We start from the raw sequence: 25,117 nt of genomic DNA, 5'->3' as shown, positions 1-25,117 counted from the left end.
CTTCCTCCTTTTGCTTAGGAAGGAACCTGCAAACCCTGGGGCACCAAAGTGGAGTGCACTAACTTAATCACTATGCTACCAGGCCAGCCCCTTTTTTTTAATATATTTTTAAAAATACACTCAATGTGCAGGTCACTGAAGAGTAGAGCACATTTTAAAGAATCTTATTAAGGCCCCATGTCAAATAAACTCAGTGAAGAAATTCTGAAACTCACGTTTTCATCTTGCTTTAATGACTCCATTTACAACTTTTGTGACGAATGTGAACACATTAGAAATAAGAGCCATTTATTTTAAGTATCAGTTTTTATTAAAAAGTGCATTTTGATTAATTTATGATCTAGGTAAGCTGTTAAGATATCAGTATACTCTCTGGAATAGTAACTTTACAAAGATTTAAAACAAACAAAATTTTAAAAGCCTTTTTATTTCCTTCACCATTATTGTTGTACAATACAAATATCACCTTGTGAATACACAAAAAAACCCTACGGAAGATAATTCTGCTGCACGTAAAATACAGAATGGATATATATACTTCTTCATTCTTAAAAAACTATTTTGTTCTCCACATTGGCAAGTATAGAATAGAATACTTCCCCAAACATACTTATGTTAGGAGTAAAACTTAGAATTACATGCAGTTTCTGCACAAATATATTTTAAAGAAATAGATCTCTTTTTGTTGTTCACCAACAAAACTGTCATGAGAGTAGGGATAACTAATTTATAGCTTTCAAGTTTTAGTTAAGTGATCATTTTCAAAACTCTCTTTTAAAAAAAAAAGTCTTCATGGCTGTTTTCATTGTATAGATAAAATCGAACTACCAAATAGATAAAATAATTTAAGTGGTACATGTCATTGCCACCTGCTCACAATATGGGAACAGGCTCTGACTTTCTAATTAACTCTCTCATTCTTTAATTCAGAGCAATTTAAAAACCATAAGCAGTCTTCTGATTTAATTTAGCTATAAATGCAAAATTTAGTAGTGTATACATACAGTTATATTTTCATGGAATACTTTATTTTAAATAAAAACATTTAAGATTGCCTACTGACCATACAATCAAGACAAGAAAGGCACTAGAAACATAGACAAATTTCTCTCCCAAGAAGCATTTTTAAATTTTAACCCTCTTCTCTTTGACATGTAAAAATCTTCAAATTTGGTTTTCATAACATCATTTTGAAAAATAAAGCTAGGAAATACTTAGAAAATCACTTTATAACAGAATCGTTTTTTTTTTTTTTGCACTTTTTGACACACTGTCTCTGCTGATTTTACAAAACCCAAAGTTACCAAACCTTTCTGTGTCTGTCATTTTTATTTGAATATCGGTGCAACAAGTAGAAAGATTTCAGAATCGAACCCCATTCAGGTACTTAGAAACCTTCATAGAGACATTTGCTAGAAAATGGCTTACAGCCCAATCTTTGGGGCAAGAGATATGAAAAGTATGTTTTCCCAAGAAAATAATACGCTTATTTCCAGATGTGACTGGAAAGACCAGAACTTATGATATAAAAGCTTACATTTATGCTGTTGCATCATATACAAAGGAACATGGTGGCTGCGGGTTATGTAAATCCCAAACTTATGAACAGGAAATGTATACAGTGCATGATAGGTTAAATTTTCTTTATTGTTGTCCAACGCAGGTCCTTTGGAGAGAAAAAAAGATCACAGTGCTGACCAGGTAACTCAATAGGTTAAGTCAAGGTAACCGCTGAAAGATAATAGGATTAGGGAGGTGTTTATTTTATGGCATCTTCTCTCATGGAGTTCTTAGCACTTGGGACAGTTCCTCTTTCCCCCACTTTGTACAGCTGTTATGTGTCATTCACCAACCGGCTGTATTTAACTTGCCTACCAAGGTGCACTACTGGCCAGGGGAAGGGCCAATGGTAAGATCGAGGTACGATTCCTTGGACATTCTTTTCAAAGTACTGAAATGGCCTGTACCACCACACCCTGGCCAGGAGGTTCATCTGGGAAGCTTCTTTTAGCACCTAAGATAACAAAGAAAGGAAAAACAAAGTCAGGAAGAACAATTACTTGCTCCATCCCCAAAAGGAACAAACACACTTTTCTCATCATCTTTCACTTTAAGTTAAAATATTTTCCATATTAAAGTTCACAAAGGACCCCAGACCGGCCCCACATCTACCCACTCACACCATCATTCTACACTCTGCACTCATCTGCGAACGGGGCCACAAACTAGTAGAAAAACAACTCCAATTCCGGGAACGCAAGGAGAACTTGTGGCTTACTCAATCTCCTATCTATAAATAAATACCTCAGTTTTTTAGTTACTCACTCATCTATGATGAAAATGGACAGACTTAACCATTAGATGTTACGTATTAAGCTTGATGAGGGGCCAAGGGTAGGGAGAAGAGGGTAGAAATGCAAATCAAACAACAGGTGGGCACAGCTTAGAAAATATTTTTCAGGGACAATGAGTATGACACTTGTTCTAGAAGGATGTAATCTCCCATGTCATTATATTAACACATCTCTTGTTCGTTTTTGATTCTGAAGTGGATCAGCAGCAGAAGACAACATCATCTTAGCTGACTACTCCCTAAGGAAAGAGAAATCTAAGATGTCTATGGATTCTTTCAACTCTCCCCTTTGCCACGCCATCAACACCAGGTCAGGGGCAAGAGAAACTAAAATCAAATGGGGGAAAACTCACTTGCTGATTGGCCATAGTGTGGTACCACCAGAAGAGTCTCGTGGTGATGTAATACGCCACCACCACGTCCACAGTGTAGTGGTCATGCGCTAAGAGAATACAGAAGATTCCAACCACGCTGAGAAGCCAGCAAATCCAGTGATACCACCAGAGTCGTCGAGGGGAATCTGAAAAGAGGAGAAATTTGTAAGAGTCCCATTACTCAGGTAGCACTAGCAGACCCAATCACACCTCTACTGCTACTTCTGAATCCAGTTACCTTGGGTCTCTCCTTCTGAAAACAGATCTCTTGTGCTAGCAAATTTAAGGCTTTAGTTTATCTGTAACCAATGTTAGAATGAAAGCAGCTTATTTTACAAAGCGATTTTACTAGCAATAGTAATACATATTTAGTTGTTACTTGAGTCATATAATCATAAATATAGTTTTTTTCCTTTATTTTTAGATTGGCACCTGAGCTAACAACTATTGCCAATCTTTTTTTTTTTCTCCCCAAATCCCCCCAGTATATAGTTGTATATCTTTTTTGTAGTTGTGGGTCCTTCTAGTTGTGGCATGTGGGACACCACCTCACCGTGGCCTGATGAGCGGTGCCAGGTCCATGCCCAGGATCCAAACTGGTGAAACCCTGGGCCGCCGAAGCAGAGAGCATGAACGTAACCACTCGGCCACAGGGCTGGCCCCATTAAGTATAGTTTGAAAGGTCAAATTAGGACAGGTTAATGCATCATGCTCCATTAAAAAAAACAAATATCTGCTAACATTTAACTAAATTTACCTGTAAATAATTTAGAGTTAATGCTCTATACAAAAATTAACACCTCTTGGTCTACAGAGCCTTATACATGGACTAAGCAATTATAATTGATCTAACTGTCCTATTTGCTTTCCAAGGTCTGCAACCATACACTGATCTGAAAGTCTTTGAGATTTCCATTTCTCAAATACAAGTAAGAGAGAATGCAAATGCCTGAGAATTCCAGTCCAAGTACATTCCCAACGGTAGGGCAGTGTCAGACAAATACCTGTCTGTACCTCCATTTGGGAAGTCACCTGAGGGAAGCATAAAATCTCCATTAGTGCAGACTTCCTACCTTGTATTCTCAATAGATGGGCTTCAGAGGGTCTGAAATTTCAGGCAAAAATATTGTTTGAATGTGATCTACCCTCCCCACCCCACAGAAGAAAGTTCAGGCTTTTATTTGATTCTCAAGGAGTCCAGGAATTGGTCATTCATTCAGCCAATATTTATTGAGCATCTATGTATGTGCCCAGGACAGGAAATGTTCTAGGTACTCAGATCAATGTATAAAATAGGCAAAGAGTCTGTCTTTGTGGGGTGATCCCTTCCTAGTATCGAAGAGAGACAATAAACAATAATCATAATAAATAACTAAATTATACACTATGTTAGAAGGCATTGTTGCTATGGAAAAATAAAAGTCGAACACACTAAGCAGGATCAGAAGGGGGAAGGGTGGCTTGCAATTTTAAATGGAGTGAATGGTCAGGGGAGAGGTCTTAGTGTACATATAGGGCTCCAGACTCCATTCCCAGGAAAATTTGTATTTGATACCTTAACAATACAACAACCAATAGTGGCTACCATCCACCCTCCATGCAACTCTATTATCAGTGTTCACATACGCCATCTATTTTAATTTTTACCACCTCTCCCTCACCCATTAAGTAGCTATCAGCATCTCATTCTAAAGATGAGGAATCTAAGACTTAGAGAGGTTAAAGGTTTTTCCTAGGTCACAGAGCTAGTAAGTGATAGCACCAGGATTAAAAAATCAGAGTTTGTGACCCAAATCTTCTGAGTTTCCCAATATGGCACATGGCTTTATCTTCAAGAAGGATAAGGCTTAACACCATTAAAGGATTTCAGGTACCAACCAGCAGAGGGCAGGAATCCCTCCTCCAGGGCTGTTGGCATCAGGCCAGTCCAAGGGCTGGATCATGCCCTGACAATTCTGAATAGACATTGCTAGAATTCTCTCTGTTTGGTCACATACTAAGTACAAGCAGAAGAACATCTACTCTCCCTTCTCTCTCTCAGTGCCCTGAAGTGCATCCTCTCTCCTCCTGTTTCCTATCTCAGTGTTTTAAGACCAAAACTGGGCTTTCACCCTTTAATCCACCAGCTGTCTACTGGACCCCACAATCTTGTTATCTGTTGACCCTTCTCTGTTAATCCCTCTCAGTTCCCTCCACTCTCTCCATTCCCAATGCCATCAGGGTAGTTTGGGCTGTCGTCATCTGTTTCCTGGATTACAGCAGCAGCCAGCCTCCTAACTTTTCTCCTGGTCCCCAATCTTGCCCCTCTCCCTTCTATCCTGCAAGCTGCTGTGAGAGCAGTTTCTCCCACTATAAAGGACAAGGATGCTGACGCTGCCCCACTGGTTACAACCCTTCAATGGCACCTCATCTCTGTGAGATGCAAGTTCAGACTCCTTCTGGTGGCTTAAGGCACACTTCATGATCTGGTTCCTTCTTACCAGTTCATTGTCATTTCTCATTATTACCCCTGCTCCGAATCCTAACCACAGTAAACTTCCATAAGGTGCCACATGCTCCCAAGACATCTCTAGACTGTGATGTGTGTCCCTCCTCTGTCGTACCAGCAGTGTGGTTTACTTGTCACTCTTCATGGAAAATGCTTCTATAATGCTCATTGAGACTGCTTGTAACAGTAAAACATGGAGGTCAACTGAATTTTCTACCAGTAGGAAAAATGAATAAGCAATCCGTGGTTTGTTTATAGTATTGAAATACTAACAGCAATTAAAATGAACCAGAGTCTCATGTCTCAAAAACATAATTTGAGAGAAAAGTGACGAAAGATTATATGTAGCACAATATCATTTATGTAAATTTTAAAAACCAGAAAACAATGATACTTAAGAACAAAAACATGCATGGAAATAGTACAGGACAATGGGAGGGGGAAGGGATGAAAGGCTTTAATCACATATTAACATTTCACTTGCTTTTTCAAAGGGTTATCTGAAACAGATATGGCAAATGCTAATATATGTTAAATCTGAGCAGTGCACAGGGGTATCTATAATACCAATGTTTGTGTTTCATAATAAAACATTAAAAAAATATATATATATATGTATATTTGTGTGTGTGTGAGGAAGACTGGCCCTGAGCTAACATCTGTTGCCAATCCTTCTCTTTCTGCTGGAAGAAGATTGTCGCTAAGCTAGCATCTATGCTAATCTTCCTCTATTTTATGTGGGATGCTGCCACAGCATGGCTTCATGAGCAGTGCTAGGTCTGCCCAGGATCTGAACTTATAAACCCCAGGCCACCGAAACAGAGTGCACGAACTTAACCACTACACCACTGGCCCGGCCCCCTATTTAAGTATATTTTTTAAAGTAAATTTCCCATTTAGTGCCTGCCTCATTTAGTGTCCCTGAGCCCAGGGCCTCTAAGAGGGCAGAGATGACTGACCCACCACTGTACCCTCAGCTTCCTGCCAGGTGCTTAGAAAAATGGCTACTGAGTGAACACATGATCTTCCATCATCCAATCAGGCCTGACACTCTATTTTTGTGTACTTATGAGATTTCCTTCTGGCTCCTTTCAGCAGCTGTAAAACACCGCAAATACTACAGTTGACACCTGAGTAAACACTCCTGTCAAGCACAGCAGTTACTTCCTCCCACAAATATTTCCCTGGGTGCCTGCTGAACCCAGGCATAGTGGTGAGACGAGGTACTCTCCTCCTGAGGCCTCCACTCTTGTTTCCACAGACTTTGCAGGGACCGTGGGAAATGGTAGGTGAGGATATTCTACTGGAAGGCTGTTTGAGACTTACACTCTTTGATAAATAAGTAGGTGAGTGTGAGCATGACTGTGTGGCCGCTGTACAGATAGTCCCCACACATGTTGTGAGAGCCGGTGATGGACAGGCCGCCGCCAGCAATGAGCTTCATTATTCTCCGCAGTTGGGCTTCCCAGTCTCCAAAAAGCTGGTGGGAAAAGAGAAAACAATATTCAACACGAGCCCACATTCAAGTGTGCTATGATTACTATTTATACTACGAATTAGGCTTTGTGATATTGTGATGTATAATGAGAAATATCTATTTGGTCTTTGTCCTTGTTGCTGGCACAGAGCTTCTAAAACCTTTGGAATTTCCTAAGTGAAGAGACAAATAAAAAGTGTCTTCTGCTGTTCATAACTAGTCCCTTTCAACCACACTTGAGTTCATGTTAATGGGGTATCTTTCAAGAAGCCCCTAAGGACGGGGGCTGGTTGCCAGAAGAACCAACCAAATGGTGAGAAGGTTGGAACTTTCAGTCCCACTTGTCCCCCACCTCCGGAGAGGGGAGATGGGCTGGAGGTTGAGGTAATTACCAATGGCCAAAGACTCGATCAAACATGCCTGCATAATGAAGCCTCCACACAAATCCAAAAGGACGAGGTTCAGAGAGCTTCCTGGTTGGTGAATATGTAGAGATACGGGGAGAGCAGAGCACCCCAGAGAGGGCATGGAAGCTGTGTGCTGCTTCCCACATGCCATGCCCTATGCATCTTTTCCATCTGGCTCTTCCTGAGTTACTCTTTTATAATATACTAGCAATCTAGTAAGTAACATGTTTGCCACTCTGGCAAATTGACTGAACCAGAGGAGGGGGTCATGGGAACCTCTGACTGATAGCAGGTTGGTCAGAAACACAGGTGACATCTGGACTGTGATTGGCGTCCGAAGTGGGAGGGCGGTCAGTGTGAGACTGAGCCCTTAATCTGTGGGATCTGACACTATCTCCAAGTAGACAGTGTCAGAACTGATTAAGGAAAGTTGGAGAATTGCTTGATGTGGGGGAAACCCGCACACATCTGGTCACTGTGTGTTCAGCGTCGTTATTAAGAGTAGAGGAGACATGCAGGAGTGTTTTTGCTTTACAAGCTTCTACTAAGACACATAAAATCCCCCATGATGAAGTTTACCCACTCAACATCTACCATTCCTTGGGCAGCCCTTGGAAAGAGTATGGTCCGAGAGATGAAGCATGTGGCTTCAGAACTTTCCTTAGATGTTAGCACTTTTCAGTAGATGTTTACCCAGTTTTTTTTTATTAAACTGACGCAGAAAGACTGACTGATTAACTTACTTCTATAACTGCCATTTGGGAGAATAGCAAATTTAAATCTCTAGGGGAAACTGACAGCTATATTTTTGCATGCTTGGCCTAGAGGACAACAGTTCCATTGACTTAGGTAAAGCAGCTGGAGGTTGGGACAAACACACAAATATCTTTTGGTATGTGATTTTTGGAGACCAAATTAAAACAAGGGATGGATAGGATGTACCTTCATTCTTGAGAAATTACGTGGGTAGAACTGCATGTTTTTCCTATTAGTAAGAGTGAAAAAAGTTTAAGAATAAATCTACCTGTCTCTGCCACAAGTCTGGGCTGGATACCAGAGTAATAATGGCTTGAACAACTCACTCACTGCAACTTTTATTTGCTCCGTCAAATGAAATGTGTGACTGTTTACATTTTATGCTTGTCAGCACTCTTTTAAATTCTTATTGGCCAATTTAATCATCATGATCCCTTTTTAACATTTAACTGATAATATGCCAGGCTTTGGGAAATATATATTTCATTATAATTTATCAAGATTTCTAGTTAAGGATGGCAGGTTGAACATATCACACAGAGGATATGATTTCCCAAATTCAAAGGGATCACTGAATGCCCAGCTCAATAGAAGGAAACATCTACACAGCAGGACTTGGTATCATGGAATTTCAGAAACTGGGGACAAAGAAGAAACCCTAAAGCCTCCAGAGATTAAAAATCAGCTTCAGATGAAGGATCAAGAACCAGACTTTTTCAAAAGCAACACTGGAAAACAGAGGTTTGGAAAAATGCCTCTGAATACTGAAAGAAAATGATTTCCAACTTAGACTTCTATACCTGGCCATATTATTAACTATGCATAAACTAAGGATAAACTAAAACCATTTTCATATATACAAAATTTGAAATAATTACCACCTATGTGTTCTTTTTCAGGAAATTATAAAGGATATGCTCTACAAAGCTAAGGAGTAAACAGAAAAATGAAGAAATAGGATTCGCTAGATGGCCAATGAAGGGGGAGCCAAACAGCCATGCAGGAGTCTTAGAAAGTGCGCAGCCCTGATGGGCGAGTCAGAGCTCTGGAGAGTCGCCTTCAAGGAGACGAGACTAATAGAAGACCCAGCGCCTCTGACTGCATTGAGAAGATCACAACTTGGGGGTAATGAATAAGCACACAGAAAACTAATAAAGCACAAAGCAAGCCAATTCCTAACTCTACAGGAAATAAAATACTGTGCAGAAAAGGAAAAGTAATTATAGGAAACTACATGGCTTGGCTGTGAATAGCATTTACAAAACTGTAACAGCATAAGCACTGAATATAGAGCAAAATCAAGGACAGAAAACTACACTAGGAAGACAGGCAAGAAGTGTGAATGCATGTAACGGGATGGTGGGGGAAGGGGGAGAAAGGAAGGAAAAGGCACAGAACCTGCAAGCTGGTGGCGGGGGCGACAGGACAGGAAGATACTAACCCCAGCCCTCTACAACAGGAAGTCAGTAATAGCGACCTGCCTATATTAGCTATTATAAAGAAAAAATATTGCCAAGTCACTTAGAGACCTGAGGGGAAACATAAACAAAAAAATCTGTAAAAAGATTTAAGGACATGAAGGTAAATAGATTCAGTTAAGTTAAAGATGCAGTTAAACAAATCTGAGTCACAAGATTAAGTTATGAGTTGAGAAGGTAGGAAAGCGGGCTGCCGGAGGGTTACGGTTAGAGGACTGTGTCTTTCATAACAAGTCGTGAAGAACCTTTTGTTTTTTAAGTTGCACGCATGTATAAACATGACAAAAACTTTTAAGGTTTTAAATGGAAGGTCTGCTCTGGTTCTGTCATAACAATGGTTCATATACAGAAGAAAACGATGGCAAGAAGCTTAGCGAGCTCTTCATTTTATATGATTTCAAATTGTCCTTCCAAAATTCCCTCTGTGTTTTGAAAACCATAAATCATATTCTCAGACACCATCACTCCATAATTTTCCCTCCCATTTTAGCAGGAAAACGTTTGTGGGGAAACTGCATGTGTAGGGGAGGGGGGAGGGAGAAATCAGGAAGCAAACCCGGCACTGAAGAAAGACAGCCCCAAATTAACGCTGCATTTCATACAAGTGCCCTTAAAACTCCTTAAGCTTTCTTTTTAAAATATCTTTCCACGTTTGTGAAACCTCTCCAAGGGGAAAGTCTCTTTAAGCTTTGTGGGAAAGAGGTAAGGATGGTTACAGCCACATAAAAAAATTTTAATTACGTTTAAAGAAAGCACACAAAGTAAAAGACAAATTACAAAGCAATTGGAGCAGAAACAAGGTAACATCTTTATCATGTACACAGCACATATAAATCAAGTAAAGTAAGACCAGCTTAGGAAACAAAATTTATCAAAGGACAAAGGATGTGACCAGCTGAAAGCACAGACTCTATTAACCACTAGAAATAAAAATTAACATGAATACGAGCTCACTTTTTTCCCATATCAAATTAGCAAAGCTAAAAAAGATAGCCAATGGGGGGCAGGTAGACAAGCCTGTTTCAAAAGATCCGTGGCATTGTACTGGGCTAAAATCACACCTCTTCTACCAATTAGCTGTGTGAGCCTCGGCAGTCAGACCATTCTAAGCCTCGATTTCCTCATCTACAAGTTGGGGAGTAATATATTAATTACCATGGGCAAACTCCTCTGCAAGAATGATCATTACTATTGACCAGCAATCTAAACAGCATAACCTCTGACTCAGTTCCACTGCTTCTCGGAGTCCACCTCAAAGAAACAATCCCCAACGTGAGAAGAGCTTATGTACAAATATCCTACTGCAACATTCTTTACAAAAGCAACAAACCGGAAACAACCTCAGTGGAAATTGTTAAATAACTGTTCCCTTGCTATTCAAAGCCTGGGCCAGGGAGGGACTGGCAACACCAGGAGTCGGCCATTGGTGTCTGCTCAGCACCTACTGAACCAGAATCTGAGGTGATTCAAATGCACTGAACTAGGCTTTAACTGCCTCATAAATGACCAAAAAAGAAGTTTACAGTGATTGTCTAGTACATTTTATATTATAAACATTTTCTTCTAAGGAAAAAACCAAAGTGGTATAATTATGTTTTCATAAATATGCACAGAAAAAGTCCAGAATGTACACACTACGTGTTAATAGGTTTGCGTGGCAAGTGGCAGGATTTCTGCCAGTCTCAACCTTCTGGAGACTTCCCTTCCTGCTCCTTGGGCAAGAAAGAGGGATTCTCTTGGAGCTCTGCATTTGTGGGATTTAGGTTGAGTGCAGGCAGGAGACATAGGAGAAAAAAGAAGAAGAAACAGGAAACTCAAGGCTGGATCTTTCATACTTCCCATTTTAGTGTCCTTCCCAATCTGCCTGCTAACATTTTCAAGGTCCATCCTGTCCAGTGTTTTTTGGTTGCGTTCAGTGGGAAAGAAATTGAGAGCAGAAGGCGGGAGAGGCTTCTGACTAAGATGGAGCACTGCAGTACGCTCAGAACCAGTGAATCTCTGGTTATTAAAAAACTGGGTTCCCCAAGTATTTTCTCACTGCTGGATAACACAATGTGCTGATGATAGTCTGTTCGCCATCATTCAGTTTGCAGATGACCAAGCGCACTTGCCTTTTCTCTTAACTGCATTTGAAGAGCAGGGACATTCACTGCCTCACCTCCTACCGGAAGGAGAGGGAGAACCTGGAGCCAAAACTCAACAAATAATGCTACATAAATCAATGGCTTTGGTATAATTTTGATGAAAGCGGTGAAAGTGAGTGCCAAAGAGTAGACAAGCTATTTAATATAATCCTTGCCCCTTACCAATGCTTCATCTTATAGCAGCCCTGATAAATCAGCAAGGCAGGTCCTAACGCCATCCTGGGTCCCCTGGGAATGGGACACAAGTTCTCTGACTCCATGTACGTATGATCTGCAAAACTATATCCTACCCATGCACTACCAGTCCCTCACAAGCTTGCATAAACCAGGAACTGGATCCATAATAAGTGACTTCTCCTTGAGCAGCCCAGGTGCCTTACAGAGGATGGTATGCTCTCACACCCCATTCCAACAAACGAGAACAGCCAGGTGTCTCTCGAGTGACTCATTCAGACAGGTGTCTCTCGAAGGACTCATTCATTTAGTCAATGAATCTACCTACTACCACTAGGACAAATAAGTGTTATCTTGTTCCGGAAGAACAATCTTCCTCCAAAACAGAAAATTCACTATCATCCAGGACGTGCCAAGAAAGCTGCTCTTAAACACCCAGACCACAGATGAGAGCTGCTAAGGGAAACAAGCAGCAGGGCGCAGAAGGATCAGTGGAGTCCCTGTTGATCCATATGCTGAGCAGCTTGCAACTGAGAAACACGCTACACACTGCGGTCTCCCAATTAACCTCAACCCCTCCAAGTGACTAAGGCCCCAAACAACAAAACTACACCACTTCCTAAATTTCAGCTGGCACGTAGCCCTCCTAACCAATGATGGATACTTCAGAATATGAGTCATGAAGGTGTCCTTTAGTGTGACCTTGAAGCCCCCCCAGGGAAGGTGGTTCAATGAATATTCTCTGTTTCAAGCAGTGACTCAGTTGGGATCAGACCCACATGTCTCCTCTCACCTAAACAATCTTGCCTTTGGGTCCCCGGAGCGAGCCTGCTGATATTGCAAATACCTCCCCAAATGACAAAGGGTGGACAATGTCTCCAGGTTCACTTTTTTGGTTGTTGTTCTAATGAAATATAATCCATTTTATATAGGTCATTTAAACATAGCTGAATAGCTAAAAAGAATATTTATTGATTAGTTACTAATGATCTATTTTTCATAAGTGTGTTTTCCATTTAAATCAAAGTTCTCCATTTCTATAAAAGCTATTTTCATGGAAATCTTTCTCAAAAAATTTGCACATTTTATGCCTTCTTAAGGGTTTCAAACTTGATTTGAACTTTCCTCGCTTTATATTGTGCTGGGTTGGAGGGATGTCACAAAGGCTGCCGAGTTTACTTTCACAGGTGAAACAATGAGCACAAATCCAACCCCAAACCCCAGTATTGGGTTCACTATCTACGTGGCCCTGGACAAACCATTTGGCCCACTCTAGCTTCAGTTCTCTCATTGGTAAAACGGCAAGAACAATACTTCCTTATCCTCAACTCTCACCAACCAAAACGAGATAACGTTTGTAAAAGTGACTACTAAAATTACAAAGTGTTATATAAATTTAAGACAGTGTTACAATTACCAAGTTAGGTCAATCTTTTTTGGGGGGGGGGGCCTTAAGTGAGAACTCATTGCCTAGAACCCAATGCCTAGCACTTCGACAAGTGAAATCTGGATGGTTCTCTTTAAACACACAGCCCTGACAGATGCTAATCTGTGATCACAAGAGACCTTTCTGAACTCTTCCTCCAGATGGTAATCATTTCAGTCCTGGAAAGATTTAGTTTCATGTACAAATATTATCTCCACTTGAATGGATCTGAAGTAGAGAGATTTCACTATGCACACCCTCTCAGGACTCACATACACAACTTTTTTTTTTTTTTTAATTTTTTTTATTTATTTTTTTTTCCTTTTTCTCCCCAACGCCCCCTCGGTACATAGTTGTGTATTCTTCGTTGTGGGTTCCTCTAGTTGTGGCATGTGGGACGCTGCCTCAGCGTGGTCTGACGAGCAGTGCCATGTCCGCGCCCAGGATTCGAACCAACGAAACACTGGGCCGCCTGCAGCGGAGCGGGCGAACTTAACCACTCGGCCACGGGGACAGCCCCTCACATACACAACTTTTAAAGAGACTTTTCCCTCCACTAAGTTCTGAAGGATTTGGCTATCTGCACCTCTCCATTGTCAAATGTATCCATCAATTTCTATACTAGGCAGGCTTTTTCTGGGGGGGGAGGGGGGGTCAGGGAGGAGTCTGTAAGTAATCGTCAGCTGTAAAACAACAATAAAAATAAAATCCCAAACCAGCCTTCCTTCCCCTTCGTCAACAGTTTTACATTTTTTCATGGCCTCTAGTAAGGAGATTTATCAAAGGCTTCAGAAAATCTTAAATAGAGGTCAGCTATGGATTTCCACTTACCCATATACTTATTTGTCACCTTAAAGAAATTCAGTATTTCAGTCAGGCAATATTTCCCTTTAACAAAAGTATACTTGCTTTAAGTGTTGAGAGATCCTTTAGCCTATCTGGTCACAAAGTGGGAAAAAGAAAATCACTCAGATTTTTGCTGTAAAAATTTCTAAATCTAAGCAAGAGCATAATTTGCTAACATTTGCTTCAACGATTTGCCACACTTGCTTCTCCTTTCTTTTTCTTTTTTTCCTGGACCATTTGAGAATAAGCTGAATGTATTATGACACTTCACCCCTAAATGTAAAAACAAGGACATTTTCTTCTGTAACCACACTCATGAAACTGCACAATGAGACAACACCATCACAGCTGATACTCATCCTCATTCAGACTTCCCAAAGTCTCACCAAGGTCCTTTATGGCTTTTTCCCCTCAACCTAGGAGCCAACCAGAGAATACATACTGAGGCTGCTTTCATACTCTTAATTTTTCTTAGTCTACTACAGTTTCTGTCTCTCTCTTTTAATGATATTGACATTTTTGAAGAGTCCAGTCTAGTTTCTTTATAAAATGTCCCTCAATTTGGTTTTATCTGACTGTTTCCTTACGTTTAAACTCAGGTTAAATGTTATTGGCAGGAATATTACAGAAATGATGTGTCCTTTTCAGTGCATCAAATCAAAAGCATCTGATATCATTTGTCCTGCTACTGGTTTGATTATTTGGCTACGGGAGTGTCTGCCAGATTTCTCTACTGAGCAATTTGTGATTCTTGTGAAATTATGTAAAATTTTATGGTCTCTAACCTTTCACCCAATGCTTTAGCATTCATGGGTGCCTCTTGCTTAAATTATTACTATAGTGGTTGCAAAATGATGATTTTCTATTTCTAATACTTCTTTTAAATCTTTTAGTTGACTTTTTTCCTCCTCCAACACTAATTTTTAAAATGCTTTTTATTAATATTTTACAATCAGTTATTGTCATCATTTCATTGTGATGCTTAAAATGTCTCAAACATGGCCAGTGGGAACCTCTCAAGCAGGACAACATGGCTTTTGAATGGAACCCACTGGCCTGTAGTGTCTGGGCAGCTCTGGAACCCTTGCTCAGGATGAAATCCCATTGTCCACCTGCCTGTACTCTGACACAATGGATCATGCCTCATGGAAAGTCATACACCGTGATCTCAGAGGCTCTTTGGAATTCCTCAGTGAATGCTTTCTGATTCTGGTGACCTCTTCACACTAGATGGCTGCTGCCATGTAGAAAAATCTTTGCTGCCTTCCGATGGTCTCCCAAACATGGCCCTCTCTGCCCTAGTCTAGGCTTTCCTCACCTCTAATTCAGATAAGTACGCAAAAGCAGGGTCACTGTCTCCCTCATTTGATGTACCAAGAAGAGAGACGTGGCCAAACTTCTTGCCTCTGCAACTTGGTACCATTAGTACCCGTGAGACAAGAGTCAGGTCAATCATCCCTGAACCATGTGCAATTTCCTCCCACTCACTGTTGAGAGGATTAAATGGAAACAAAACATTTAGAATCATATCTGGCACAAAACAGGTACAGCACCACTCTAAGTCTACCTCCTTCCTTCCCCTAGACAGCCTACTTTCTCTACCACTGGAGAGATCTTTCTAAGAGACACAGGATCACATAAAACTTCCTGTCAAAACCCTTCTTGGCTTCCTATGGCCAACCTCCTTAGACAAAGGCCAAATTCCTTAGAAGGGTGGCCAGATGCCTTAAAATCTGCCCACAACTTGCCTTTCTGGCTTTATCTCTGCCACTCAGCCCAGAGGCTCACCTGCTCAGGCATATCTAACTTCATCTGCTCCCCAGACTCCCATTCACACCCTTTCTGTTTTCTCCACCTGGCAAACTCTTCCTCTCTTCAATTCTGCTTGGCAAACTCCTACTCATCCTTTGGAGACTTGGCTCAGATGGCACCTCCTTAGTGCAGCCAACACTCCCAGCAGAGTTTGCACCTTCTTCTGTGCTTCCATGGCAACTGAGCTCCACAGGCCTATTACAGGGAGGACTGAACACGTCAGAGAGGAATATGTTGGGTTACATGTCTGTCATGGCTTCTGGATGCCCATTTGTGAGAAGAGGGGGTGCCTGTCTGATATATTTGTGTATACTCAAAATTTATGCCATACAGGGCAGGTTGTCCAGAAATGTTTATTCAGGAAATAAGCAACCCCTTGTTTATCAAAAGAAGTCACATCTGGGGCCAGCCCGGTGGTGCAGCAGGCAAGTTTGCATGTTCTGGTTTGGCAGCCCAGGGTTCACCAGTTTGGATCCTGGGTGTGGACCTACGCACTGTTTTTTTTAAAAAAAGAAGTCACATCTACAATCTGGGAGTGTGAGTCTCCCTGGTGTCTTCCTTTTAATAAGAAAACCACTTAGAAAGTTCAAGTTTTATAAAATCATGTAAAATGCATATATCTAATGTCAACTATAAGGAGATAGGAATAACTGTACAGAAAGCATGATAAGAAGTATGTAAGAGGGCCAGCCCAGTAGCACAGCAGTTAAGTTTGCACATTCCACCTCGGTGGCCCGGGGTTCAGCGGTTTGGATCCCAGGTGTGGACCTACACACCACTTGTCAAGCCATGCTATAGTATGCATCCCACATATAAAGTAGAGGAAGATGGGCACAGATGTTAGCTCAGGGCCAGTCTTCCTCAGCAAAAAGAGGAGGATTGGCGGCAGATGTTAACTCAGAGTGATTCTTCCTCAAAAAAAAGTATGTAAGAAAAATACACATAAATAATGGACTGAAAAATATTCTAAAGGGGGCCAGCCCAGGCACAGCGGTTAAGTTCGCACATTCTGCTTCTTGGCGGCCCTGGGTTTGCCGGTTTGGATCCCAGGTGCGGACGTGGCACTGCTTGGCATGCCATGCTGTGGTAGGCATCCCACATATAAAGTAGAGGAGGATGGGCACGGATGTTAGCTCAGGGCCAGTCTTCCTCAGCAAAAAGAGGAGGACTGGCAGTAGTTAGCTCAGGGCTAATCTTCCTCAAAAGAAAAAATACATATATATACTGAAGCATTAACAATAGATAGGGCCATGAGTGACTGTAAAAATTTTCCTCTTTTTGTATTTTTTCAATGTATCTATAATGAATACGGAGTTTCTTTTAAAATGGAAAAAAGATCATTTTTTTAAGAGAGAGAAAGAACTGATTTAGTGCTTCCTATCTTTCTTATCCCTGCAAAAGGAACAGAACAGTGGAGAGAGAAATGGTAAAGTGAAGAAGAGACTTGTGATGGTGCAGGTTAATAGGAAAAACGGAGAATGAACAAAAAGGAAAATTATACTGACAATAAGAAACTGGAAGGCAAGCAGAAAAATAGGTAAAATCAAGCACTGACAATTGAAGTTCCACACAATTCAACAGGATGACATGACGCTATTTTTGCAACAGCTATATTCTGAAATACTGATCAGGTTAGCAGGAGCTAATCGGAATATCAAAATTTGTCAGTGTGGAGGGCAGCTTGGAATATTCCAGCTGCTACCTGAGAATGTAAGAATGAACTAAAACAGCTTACAAAATCCTAAAAAGCAATGAGTCTTTTGCCTTGTAAGAGTGAACTCGTGCCACAAAAGAGTTCCTTGAGGCTGATGATTACTATATCACAGCTTAGCAGTGAATTGAAGGAGGCGCTTTGATCTTCCTAATCTCTGCAGTGCAGAAAAGCTGACAGTGGCAGAAGAGAATACAAAGGCCTTTCTGTTATCACATTTGTATTTCATTGTTCCATTGAACAATCAACCCCAGATGCCACCCAAACATAAGCTTTGTCCAACAGTGGGCTGTGTTCATGTGTGTTGGGGGTGGGGGACAAAAAACATGTCTTTCAAGTTCAAGAGAATCATTTCACTGAAAACACCTTGTCAGATGAATGCATTAGCCAACTAAGTACCCTCACTGTGACACTAGTCTCTTTCTTCGTAGGTTTTCAAATCTAAGGTCACCATGGAGACCATAAAACAGAACCAAACATGGATCTCACTTTAATGCTTAGTCACCAGATTAACTCATATGATTATGTAAATGAGAGTTGAAAACAGCATAAATCATCTCTTCCATTAGCATTAGGCGGTCTGCGTATCTGAGGACTAGGGTAGGTTTTCTTCCTTTTGGAGTTTACTAAAACTGTTAGGAGAAAAACTTTCTTACAGAAAGCTTAGAACACTAAGAAATTCTCACATGTTTCTGCCTTTTTTTCTTTTTACCGGAATCATAAACAGTTGTAACAAGATGATAAGAGGTGGTTTCCTGGTTTATACACACACTCCTTGGAGAAAAGCTGTGATGAGATTTGACACTGGCTAATGAAGGGATGGAAAACTTGGCAGCCTGTGACGTAATGCCTGCACCGCACACATAGAGACGTAGGACAAGTGCTTCCCAGAAACTCCTAATCTAGGAACTGAACACGCCTCCTTCCCTTTCTACTTTTTCCAGTGGCTTATCATCATTGTAGCAGCCTTTGATAGGAGGCCCACTTTTCCTCCTCACCTAATCACTTCTTGCGATGATTCTTTCTCCAAGTATTACAATTTGTGAAGTGAAGAGTACACTGCGATGAAATGAGTGAACAATAGAACCAACTTTCATAATTACTACTGCATATTTATTGGAACATTTTTCTTAGAAGCCACATATTTTGAGTATTGGCATTAAGGGAAGAATTAAGGATACTAACTGTGGGGTTTAATATGATGGTGGAACCAAGTTTAAGACCACATGACTATGTTAAACAGAAAGCCATATTCTAAAGCTCACCTCTCTTCCCTTGTAGTTTAGTGATGATCGGTAACTATGAGAGTATCCCCCAACTGACAGGCCTCAAATGGTGTCTCAAATCAGGGAACGCCCAATGCTGGAAGCACTGTAATTTTACGTCCTGTCTCTGGCCTTTTCATGCTGACCCACAACTTTAACACTATCCAGAATACGATGAATCACAAAAATTTAATTTCTAGCTCTAGTTTTTCCCTCAACTTCTGACCCCATATATTGTTAACTCTCCTGGACACCATCATTTAGATATCTTGTAAATACCTCAAACTCTATTTGTTTAATCCAAAGTCATTAACTCCTTTTTCCTCCCTACCTTACCTTGTAATTATCCCCATGGTAAAACCCAGGTGCCTTTGAAATCTTTCCTTTCTATCCTCATTCCCTACATTAAATCTATTACACCAAGTTGTACTGATTCAGTCACTTAAATATTGCTTAAATCTGTCTCTGCCTTTCCACCCCTGAGGCCAGTGGCTCAGCTTGAGATCCTCATTATAGCATTTTACACATTTATTATGTAAGGTACAAGTTTGGACTTGTAATCTTAAGGTGCCTTCCACAAAGCAAGGACTTATACTTACCTTGCTCATTCTTTGCACTCTTGTACCTAAGACACAATAGGTACTTAATGCATGTTTGTTAAATAAGTTTTCACTGAAGAAATGAGTCTAGGGGTTGAAGTGTGAAGACGACACCAAGTTCTCTTCTTATTTCTGTACAGCGTTTTATATCGAAAGAGCCCCTATGTACTGCCTTCTTTCACCCTCACAACTCCTTAAGACAGATATAAAAAGTGTCTTTAGCCTTGTTTTGCCAATAAACCAGGCCTTCAAGGCCTTTTCCAACTCTTCTTCTGGCTTCAGAAATCATTCTGTTTTACCTGTGAAGTGTTCTTGCCAAAAAATTAAAACTGAATTGAATCAAGTCTCCAGAGCCAACTTTCTACTTAGAGGGAATATGGAGGAGAAAGAACTTAATGTTAATTGACATTACAAAAAACCAAACAGATAAATCCAGAACGTGGGGTATTCTGCAGGACAACTGACCTGATCTCTACAAGTTACCAATGAGATTAAAAACAAAGAAAAAAGGAGAAAGAGCTGCTCTAGAAACAGAGACTTAAGAGACAGAACAACTAAATGTAATGTAAAGACTTTGGATCCTAATTTATAAAAACCAAATTAAAAAAAAGAGGGTGTGAACGTTTTTAAGCTAACAACATATTCCAAGAACTGGTAATTACCAACAGCAAAGAATTACTGTTAACTGTGTTGAATGTACGAACAGCACTGACGTTATGCAATGAGACGTCCAAAATTTTGAGCTGAGGAAGACTGGCCCTGAGCTCACACCTGTGCCCATCTCCCTCTATTTTATGTGGGACACCTGCCACAGCAGGGCTCAACAAGCAGCACGTAGGTCCACACCCAGGATCAGAACGGGCAAACCCCAGGCCGCCAAAGCAGAACGTGAGAACTTCACCACCGAGTCACCGGGCCAGCCCTTGGGATTCTTTTTTAAAATACTTCAAAAAGAATAACAAAAGGTAGATGAAGTAAATGTAGCAAATCTTGATAATTACTGAATCTGGATGTTGGGTATATGGAGGTTCCTTACACTAGTTTCTTTATTTTAGGATACATGTGAAAACTGTCAGAATAGAAAACTGTTTTCTGAATTCCTTCTTCTAAAAGCCCTGTCCTACAAAAGAAGTAATACATTTAATGAGTTTTAACTAACAATTTGTGCTAAGGTGTGCTAATGTTTCATCCTCTCTTGTATAGTTTATTTTAAAGATTCTAATTTCCAGAAGACTGTTGCAGAATGATGGCTCTAGTCAGGATTTCTCACAATAAATGAGTGACATGTTTGGGTGTGGTTTTTTGTTTGTTTGTTGTTTTCACTCTTGTGAACTTGTTTTTGTTGGTGTACGGGGGATGGGAAGGGTTGGGTTCTTGGAAACTGGCACTGTGGGTTATGCCCCACCAGGGAACATCCATTTTAATTTTTTGGAATAGCTTAGGTTTGCTTTTTGTGCAGTTTCTGCCATTATTTCTGCCTTTACCAAGAAAACCCCTAAGCTATTTTTAGCCACAAGATCTTGGTTAGATACGCTGATGACTCAGGCTCAGGTTTGCGGGCAACTGGGTGGAGCTGCAGAAATCCTGAAGAAACAAGGCTAGAACCGACTAGGAAGAAAGGCTACACAGCAGGATGCCACAGTGTTGGATCCATCTTCAACGTGTGCTTGGCCAGATCGCACAGCCACCTAAATCAGCATGACATGTTCCTTGGTGGAGAAATTTCCCAAAGCACAGACAGACTTTTTTTTCAAGGAGATGAACTAAATTTAGGTGAATGTCCTAAACCATCAGCCTACTACTGAGAACATATTCCTTATCAAGCCGGCCTCCCAGCGACAGTCTCCATCGTTAATCTTCGATGATAACAAGATATTTCCTATAACCCAGGAGCTGCAGGCAAGTGCTTGAGAGTTTTTATAGAGGATAAAGACATCAGGCTGGCTTCTTTGGAAGGGTGGAAGAAAGAACAAGATAGAAGGTGCAGGGAGGCAGGACTGCTGATAGAGACAGTGGAACATTGGGACCATTCATTCTTTATGATGGCTTCTCCAGAGTTAAGGAAATAGGCTGTAGCAAAAACGGAAGAGTGAAGAAAGAAACTAGCTACCTCTCTGAGCACATATGTAAGTCTAAGAAGGAAGGGGGACCACAGCAAGCAAAAAACCTAAAGAGAGCCAAAATTTCAAACAATAAAGACATCACGTTAAAAATCCAAAGTGAATTTTTCAGCCCTCTTTCAAGGTTCTAGCAGAGAGAATCTCTCTTCTTGAAGGAACAAAAGTACAAAGAGATGAAATTGAAAGGGTATGGGTGTCTCACCAGCACAAGTGCAGTGCAAAGAAATGATTCCAAACACATCATAGTATTCCACATTTTCTCCAACCAAATCAAGGAAACTAGCCTCTTCTACTTCTGATTGCATTACAGAGCTTTAAGGTAGGCAAACATTTTTAACACTAAAGCTAATTATTTCTTAAAGGTCCAACAATCTCCCTAGTTGAAATCATTCCAAGGTAAAGGTTTTGGGTAAGGAGTTTTACATGAATCTGATGGAAAGCTAGAGGCAATAAGAGAGGAATGAAGTTTATTTTAAAGAAAGGTTTCTACGCTACTAGAGAAGATCAATATGGCAAAATGTACCTTCAGAGAGTAGTGTTCGTTTGGCTGGGAGGAGGGTGCAAGGAGACAGGAATAGTGTCTCTTGCTCTGCTGTTACGGAGTACCACCGTAGGGATTAATAGAAAGAAGGAACAAAATATCATTTGAAACTGAACTTTCCATCTAACAGAGGGAAAAAGCACATAAAAGCTTTTGGATCTGTGTCAAGGGAGCGAATGATATTTTAAAAGTTTGGCAGGAAACCAAAGAGCTACACCCACACACAAAGCTTAACTGCTTCCAGCACACTAACTAGACCACATATCTCCCTAGCTGGGAAGCACTGGCAAGGCCTGGAAATTCTGACAAGGGTGGGGCCACCTCGCCATACTGCTTAGTAACATTCCCAGAAGAGGGTAAAGGGACTTGACTATATTCTGAAGAAATTTCCACCTTTGGCTTTAGTCAAAGGACCCCTGGGCAAGAGGAGAAACGAACAAAAAGGGAAACGACAGTGAGGAATGGTTTACCTTCGGAGAGCAGTTGAAATGCATACCAGGTACTGGGAGTGTAGTTACATACATTGTAATACACCGATACAGGTACAGCGTGCCAACTATGCAGAAAAATCTTCTGCTAATAATAGACCTAGAAAAAGGGAAAAACAGGGCAGACACTCAGTCATGCAATCCCACAGGTTCATTTACTTGAAGTTTTTTAATGACCCAACCAACCAACCAACCCCCAAAACTACTTGAGAGTTTGAAATCAGAATAACTGTCGCAAATAGCAGTTTAAGGTGAGGATTTTGAGAATGAGGCTGTGAGCTTTTTCTTTTTTTTAGTATTAACTAGCCAAAAGAGTTTAAAATGCTCTACATTGCTATTAATTAGGCTTCGTTAGACCTTAAACCTGAGTTGACATTCAACTGATGTACAAGTGGGTCCCGTTCTGATTGGTCAGGGCCCACTCAGTACCTGTGGTTAAACATTTAGAGAGTGTCTTTTCTGTCATAAAAAGGAAGACGTTCAGAAAATTAAAATGACATTAAAATGAGAATTCAGAACTTTTCTGACACTTAACGAGCCAACAACATTAAACAATTTTACTTGTACATCCCAGAAACTGATTCTCTGAGTTCATCTCTGAGGAAGCACAATGCCAAGAAAAAGACCTGTCTGAATGACAGCATCTGACTCGCATCTCCCTCTCTGCTTACTAACTATGTGGCTGCGGGATAGGCTACTGACATCTCTCAGTCTCAGTTTCCTAATATGGAAAGCAGGGCTAATAACATGTAGAAATAACGTATGGAAAATCCCTGCCACGCATGCACAATGGTAGCCATCGAATGTATAGCTTATACGGATGAAAAACAAAACAAGCAAGAATTAGAAATAGAAATCTTTTCCATGTCAAGTTGATTAGTGATTCTAATGAACCTGAAATTATTTGATATTTACATGTGAACATGTATATTGAGTTTGACAGCTTCTCCGAACAACAAATTCCACATATGTGTACTTTAATTAAGTTGTGCAAACTTCAGTGTATCCTTGGACAAGAATGTTCTTTCCCTCTCTACCTCTATCCTGCTCTACCACAGGCCAGCATCACAGCTCTGCGGGTCTCCTCTTTCCCAACTTGGGGAGATCAAGTTTTTCCTTGCCTGGGGCAACCTGAGTTACATGTACAAAAAAAAAATTTAGAAACCATGGACAGGCTTTCCTCTGAGAACACTGAACATGTGATCACTTTATAATTGTGTAGTACAGCTTTATTTTTACGCAGGATAGATATTCTTATCAAGTGCGGTAGTTGGAAGAGAATTTGTATCGTTTGTATTTTTTGTTTTAACAAGAGGAATGAAGAAATTTAATTTAACTTAACTAATTAAAAACTAATTAAAAAACAACCCATGCAACTATATTAGCATTTCCTTCATAATTGCATAGTTCATGTAAGTTACTTAGGGTGAATGGGTAGAGTTTGGGTCTGATGTCTCGTTACCCAGATTTCAGAAACTAGGTCAGAATTGCTTACTGTAGAGGCCATCTTATTTCTTCTTAGTAAAGCTCTGTAGGTCATCTTCAAAGATGAGAATTTATTCAGCACAAAGCTCTCTAGAAAAGGAGAGTGCTTCTAACTTCAAGTATGATGAAAGCACAATATAGTTAACAATATAAAGAGGGAGAATACTAGAGAATAATACCAACCTATAAATGTCTTACCAAGAATACTTGAAATACTAAAGTGAATTTTATATTGTAAGATGTTAACAGCCATCTTTCTTAAAAACAAAATGCCCTCTCTAGCCATCCTGCTCAAATAGAAATTACCTGCAACTTCGCTTGAACTATACGAGAAACAACCAAGAGAGAAAATTGTTAAGTCTAGCTCTGTTAATCTCTTTAGAGGAAGAAAAACAAAGAAATTGAGTGTTATCAATTGATTTTGGTAAAGAACATTATCTTAAAATCATTTTGTCTGATTGTTTTATGGTACACAAAAGACACATACACACACATACATACAAACACATCAATAACTATTTCCGTATCTCAAACTTGAGTCACATATGAGTAGCAGTGAAAGGGTTTCATAATTATCTGAGAATGAAGTGTGTGAAAAAATGATAAAGGATGAGAAAAAACAAATCTTTTAAAAAATATTTTAAAAGTAATAAACATTGAAGATTCAGTCACATTTACTATTTGACTTGAAGGAAAAAAGGCAAATGACTGTATCCATGTGAATTCGTCAATGTTAACAAGGTGACAAGTTGGAAGTGGATGTTTACAAGAATTTTCTGATCTTTGACATTTACTTAATCTTTCTGAAATTAAGCTTACAATATCTTCAATGTGTAATGTTAAACAAGGATCTCCTACCATAAACTTTTAAAAAGCAGGCTATAAAAGTGTTTCAAAGAATTATATGCACTTCAAGCATTTATTTCCTTAATCAAAGAACTTCACACATGAGAATTCTTACTTACTTAAAGGCTTAAAAGTTTAAGATGTGTTTAAAAAAAAAAAGGCTTAAAATGGTTAAAAATGTAACAATGCAACAAAAAAGCCACAGAAGAAACGTTAATGAGATACTACTAGAGATTCAGCTAATGCCAAGAACAAGATACAGGTTGTAATTCTCAAAAGCACAATGGTGCTCTTCTCCTATGGGATAGATCTCTCCTTGCATGTTGG

General features: G+C 40.1%; 1 protein-coding gene across 16 annotated transcripts in view; it reads right to left on the bottom strand.

The window, feature by feature from the left end:
- Nucleotides 1-287: 287 nt before the first annotated feature.
- Nucleotides 288-25,117, bottom strand: part of SGMS1 (sphingomyelin synthase 1) — a 279,503-nt gene continuing 254,673 nt past the window's right edge. For all 16 annotated transcript variants that reach the window (XM_014864351.3, XM_044754914.2, XM_070487761.1 and 13 more), the window contains 4 exons: nt 22,442-22,559; nt 6,542-6,695; nt 2,707-2,873; nt 288-2,014 (listed from right to left, as the gene is read on the bottom strand). In XM_014864351.3, the coding sequence (XP_014719837.1) occupies nt 1,835-2,014; nt 2,707-2,873; nt 6,542-6,695; nt 22,442-22,559 (619 nt within the window). In that variant the 3' untranslated portion in view covers nt 288-1,834. The remainder of the gene's footprint in view (nt 2,015-2,706; nt 2,874-6,541; nt 6,696-22,441; nt 22,560-25,117) is intronic.

This window comes from Equus asinus, chromosome 2 (genome assembly GCF_041296235.1).
Source record: "Equus asinus isolate D_3611 breed Donkey chromosome 2, EquAss-T2T_v2, whole genome shotgun sequence".
Classification (NCBI taxonomy): Eukaryota; Metazoa; Chordata; class Mammalia; order Perissodactyla; family Equidae; genus Equus; species Equus asinus.
This window is presented reverse-complemented; position numbering and strand designations above follow the sequence as displayed.